This window comes from Wasmannia auropunctata, unplaced genomic scaffold (assembly GCF_000956235.1).
Source record: "Wasmannia auropunctata unplaced genomic scaffold, wasmannia.A_1.0 LD336106.1, whole genome shotgun sequence".
NCBI classification, from domain to species: domain Eukaryota; kingdom Metazoa; phylum Arthropoda; class Insecta; order Hymenoptera; family Formicidae; genus Wasmannia; species Wasmannia auropunctata.
This window is the reverse complement of record NW_012026784.1, coordinates 6433315-6438761: the sequence shown is the minus strand read 5'-3', so window position 1 is coordinate 6438761 and position 5447 is coordinate 6433315. Positions and strand designations below refer to the sequence as shown.

The following is a 5447-nucleotide window of genomic DNA, read 5'->3' as shown; positions in this document are numbered from 1 at the left end:
GTTTTATAAAACTTAAAATTATTTGGAAAGACAATGGCTTTAAACTTTTGCAGCATATACTTTTGGATGGTTTAAATAGTTTATTAAAAAAATATTTTTGTCTCTGCGTCTAATTAAATTCTTGGCATCTGGTATGATCTCATATTTGTTTTTGGATTACTTTTATTTGTTAAAATAATATTTTTGGTTTAGGAAAGATATGAAATATACGATACTTTTTTATATACTTGGGATAAATGTTTTGTTTTTTTAAATAGGGTTTTTGTTAGGGTTATATTTATAAGCAAGATCTTGTGTCGGCTCACTAACTCTTATCCTCATATTTACTAAATTTTTTATTAAATTATGTAATTAACACAATGGAATTTATTACCTTGCCTAGAATGGGCGTGTGCAACATGACGTAAACTGTCGACACTTGGAGGTTGAGGTGCAGAATGTGTTTCTTCTACACGCGGAGGCTGACAAAATACTATTTGTTCATGTTGTGTTTGTCGTTGCATTTCTGATGTCATTGGTTGAATTTGTGCATACGTTTCGCTGCCGCTGGTATATACTTTATCCTGCTCATCAATTGCGGCATACATTTCATCTATGACATATCAGATTGTATAAGGTTTCTTGTACATTATATTTATTATGGCATACTTCTAAAATTTATTTACCAGAATCATCAGAAACAGTGGCATAATGAGGATCAGTGATTGGTCGAATAGTTTGATTTTGTCTGTAAGTTGCTTTGGTCTGTGCTATTATATTAGCTAATGGTTCCCTTACGCTTATGCTTGTATAACCTTCTATATTAGAAAGATAAAAATGCAAATTGTTAAAAATTATTTATCACACGAGAAATACTCAAAAAAGAAAATAATGCACAATTACTCGAATCTTGCGAGTCTCCACTGAAATGCTGTTGCGGACTATTGTGTTGGGGATGTGGTGGATGTGGCAGTAGCATCAAAAGGGGTGGTGTCATATAAGGCAAATCTTGATTAGCTTGAACACTACCAGAGATAGCGTTAGCAGCCTGAATATCATGTGTCTCGGAATTAAGAAGCGAATTATGCGAGGAGGATCGTCGGGTTCTTGGTGGTGCGATTGGATTTCCATTTGATTGATCCATTGATGTTGATGGATTTTCAATATTCGTAACTTGATTAACATTATTTCTGTGAATTATAAGAATAAATATTAAATACATATTCTCTGAGATAATTGTATATGAAATGGTATAATATACGCAACAACATTAAGCATAGAAATAATAAATAAATAACTAAATTTGAGAGCGCCTTTCCGCGGTCAAGGCTGGATATTAGATGTCTAACGAATTTTATATAAATTTTCTTGACTCCATGTACAGCCGATAAACTGCGCGCTGATTAAATGTTCGGACTTGTAACACAATTATTAACTGGAATAGAGACTGGAATAGAAATATATTGATCTTTCTAATGAATCGATGCTTATAAGCATCTTAAATACTAAAAACAACTTAATGCGAAAAATATTACCTCAGCCAGGATTTGAACCTGGGACTCTCGAATTTAATTGTGTTATTCACATAGGCGGTCTTATTCAAAATATAATTATTATTTAATACACGTGTGCCTCTTAGCATACGTTCTCATTTAATATATACAGATTATTGCAATAAATATTATCACATGCCTCGGTAATCGAGCTGATTAAGATTCGTCCCGAAAAGTCGGGAAGTCCCAGGTTCAAATCCTGGCTGAGATATTTTTCGCAATAAATTCTTTTCAGTATTTGAGATGCTTATAAGCGTTGATTGATTAGAAAGATCAATAATATTTCTATTCAGCTAATAATTCCGTTACAAGTCCAAACATTTAATCGGCGCGCAGTTTAACGGTTGTACGTGGAGTTAAGAAAATTTGTATAGAATTCGTTAAGTCCAGCTTTGACAGTGGAAAGGCGTTCTCAAATTTAATTGTGTTATCCACATAGGCGGTCTTATTCAAATTATAATTATTAATTAATAAATACCTATTTATTTGACTAGCCTCAGTCTTCTGAACATTTTGAAGTTGTGCATAAGGATGTTCAACTGAAATAAGTTAAAATATCATTAAATAATTAACAAATATAAAAAAATTTTAAAATAATTCACCTACCATTATCAGAAACAGATGATGCAAATCTTGCATATTGATGAGATGTATCTTGTGGCAAAGAACACCCCTGCAAGATAATTTCTTGTGTTTCTCTTTCAGACATTTGTTCTTGAACTAAAAGATAAATTGATAGAAAATAAAACAGTACAATAAAATAATAGTCTTACTTTTTCTAATTTCAATAATTTAAATTACTTTTTACTTTAATTAATTTGATATTACCTGCATCCTGGACTGTAGCATACAATTCTGAATGGTCCCCCATAATCTCAGTAATTTCATAAATATCTTGAGGCCCTGTATCTACCATGTCCTCATGTTCTCTGCTTTTATCTTTTGGAATATCTGGAAGACTTCTATTGGCACTTGTAGTCCTGATAAATAAAATATTTCATTTAAATATGCATATATATATACACACACACACACACACGCACACGCACACGCACACGCACACGCACACGCACACACACACACACACACGCACACACACACACACAGAGTATCCCATTTTTAAATGCGCTTTAAGATTTTTCGAAAACTATGACAGATACAAAAAAATGTTTCAAACAAAAGTTGTTTAATTTCAAGGGGAACATAAAATGATACCATTGGTTTGACTTTGGGTAGTACTGGCAAGGTCAGGTAAAGGTCACTTCAAATTTTTTAAATAGAACCCTCCATTTTTTATTGCATATTCTCGTAGCTTACCTCGAGAACTCCTTGATAAAATATGTGAAGGTCATGACCATTGGAGATTGTTTCTCTTTTTTTTTTAAATAAATATAACTTTCAAATATGAAAATAAAAGCAACAACCTTTAATGGCCTTTAATGTCCTTGATCTTGACATGTTCAAGATATTAAAATTTATAGATTAAAATTTATAAGGATTAAAATTTATAGGATTACAATGACAAAATATAATGTATCATTTGACATTGAAAACACCAACTTCAACTCTTCGAGGGGGCGAGGGAGGAGGAAGAGAAGGGTTGAAAATCTTAAGTTGCATGTAGGATTGAGTGAGACAAATTACTGTTTTAAAATCCTTTCTTAAATAGACATGCATATAATATATGTTAATATTATGTAACAGCAAATTATTCAGAATATTCAAGAATGCTTATACTTAAAAAATATATTTAAGAAAATACATGCAATATTGTAATTTATTTTTTAAATAAAAACCTTTTTCCATCGTTGACATCCTGCTTAACAACCTGGGATACATCTAATGTCAGAATTCTGTTGAAATTGTCTGTTTCAGAATTATTCAGTGTTACCATTCCAGCAAGCCCCAAAAATTCATTCCTGTTATAGTATGATTATAATTGTACAATATAAAATTGTTAATTTACAAATTCGTTTTAAAAAATATATTAAAAACGACTAATTCTTATAAGCAAGAAATCTACATTTATAAATTATCATTAACTCAATAAAAATATAACATTAATTTATTATATTAAAATAATCATACTAAAGAAAAATATTTCCTATTGTATTTACTTTATCATAAATGCTAATATTTATAATAAATTAATAACTTAGTAGAAATATCTATTTATCACAGTAAATCATAATTAGTAACAAATCGTTAGTATAATTACTTATTCTCGTTTCGTCGACAACTGCAGATACAAGCAGCAACGAGGCCGAGGAATGATAGCAGGGCACCAACTGAAACAACCCAGTAACACCAGGCATCTTCCTCGAGGAAAGGATGTATCATATTATAAATTTCTCACTGGACGCGTTCTTCTGTTTTAAAGCGCCCGAAATCAAAAAATGTTGTCAGTCCATCGCGTGTGACATAACCTCAGTGTGATACGGAACATATCCAGGAGCACTATTGTCCATATTATCTATTGCATTGGTTCGATTGGACTTTGTTACAATGATGTTTATTACTCGTATGACCAACATCTGTTCTTTCCAAATTGCCTTTTTTCGGATTTCTCTTTCCAAAAATCTGTTATTTCTTTCTATTAATTAGAAATCTCTAACCTATAATAAAAATTTTGATACAAACTTTTCAAATTTTTTCACGTTTATATATTATTATTTTTATGCAGTTTTTTCTAATTTTTGTATATAATAATATATTTCATCGTAATAAGAATATTTTAGTAAGTTAGCATAGTATAGCAGCTAAAAGAAAAAACTTGAAAATGAATCGAGAAAATTATGTCCGTACATCGTAACAATATTCAGTATTGTAAGATATGTGATTTCTTGTTTCTGCATTACCTCGTTATCAAATCATTTTTGACAATTTTACAGCGACAGTCAACTTCCTTTACTGCCTTTTTATTTTTACCAAACTTAGACAAAGAACACAAATGTTAACCGTGCCACTAGAATAATTGGAAATCCAAATGCCTCTCTTGCGAAGAAAGAGATCGTAAAAGTAAAAAATAAGATTCTGATCGTAGGCCACAGTAGCTACTTACCTGTAACTTACACAGTTAACATAGTATCTGTAGGTTACGATACATCACTTTTTTTCAATGCCAAGTTTTTAATGCGCATGCGCAATTTGTATGTAATGACACTTTTATGGACATGGCCTGTATTCATAGTCAAGGCTTATTTTCAAGATCGTCTTAAGTATAGTCTTAAGATGGCGCTTCAATTCATAGTCGTGAAACAAGTCAATAGCTGCGTTCCGCAAAGCGCATTATGCGCAAGATTTATCTTTTTATCTTTGTTTAACATTTGATGAACAACAAGGATATCATGATATATCATGCGCATGATGCGCTTTGCGGAACGCAGCCAATACCACAGTATAACCAGTAGGTCCACTCAGCGAAAAACTGAGTTTTCGCCTTTGAGTATATAGACTGGAGGGGGAATGTTGGCTCGAAAACTGTGTCCAAGATGTGTGCGAGAGAGAAAGGTAGACGAGTAATGTTCGTCCTCTCTGCGCATGCGTCGATCATTTAACAGACAGAGAGAACGAAGTATCACGTGGTATCGCTCGTATATCTTTCTTTCTCGCATTCCTTGCCACTCTTGGACTCGCTTGCGGCCTGCAGAGAACAAAGGCATTCCACTTCCAGGTATCTATATACTCAAAGGTCTTCGCGCAGGTATCGCCGCGCAACTTTTGTTTTGGGTTGGATCCAATGAAATGTAAGACGATAGGAACGTATGTACACCCAGTGAGAAACAATTGTCGACCCGACGTCGATTCGACGTCGAAAAGTGGGTTCGAAATGAGATCGAAATTGACATCGACATCGATGTCTTTTTGACTCCCCACGTCGACCTCCTGTCGATTCAAACTGCGAAATCGATTTGA

At 32.8% G+C, this 5447-nt stretch overlaps 1 protein-coding gene across 3 annotated transcripts in view; it reads right to left on the bottom strand.

Annotated features, from left to right (window-relative positions):
- The window catches only part of LOC105455014, a 16359-nt gene extending 11594 nt beyond the window's left edge, over positions 1–4765 (bottom strand). The window contains exons 1-10 of one of the 3 annotated variants that reach the window (XM_011698053.1): positions 4594–4765; positions 4391–4526; positions 3751–4147; positions 3329–3451; positions 2361–2512; positions 2139–2252; positions 2011–2071; positions 883–1169; positions 666–797; positions 374–592 (exon numbers count right to left, since the gene is read on the bottom strand). In XM_011698053.1, coding sequence (XP_011696355.1) covers positions 374–592; positions 666–797; positions 883–1169; positions 2011–2071; positions 2139–2252; positions 2361–2512; positions 3329–3451; positions 3751–3872 — 1210 coding nt within the window. In that variant the 5' untranslated portion in view covers positions 3873–4147; positions 4391–4526; positions 4594–4765. Of the gene's footprint in view, positions 1–373; positions 593–665; positions 798–882; positions 1170–2010; positions 2072–2138; positions 2253–2360; positions 2513–3328; positions 3452–3750; positions 4148–4390 lie in introns of all 3 variants that reach the window. The other 2 variants (XM_011698045.1, XM_011698062.1) reach the window with 2 other exon arrangements.
- Positions 4766–5447: the final 682 nt, after the last annotated feature.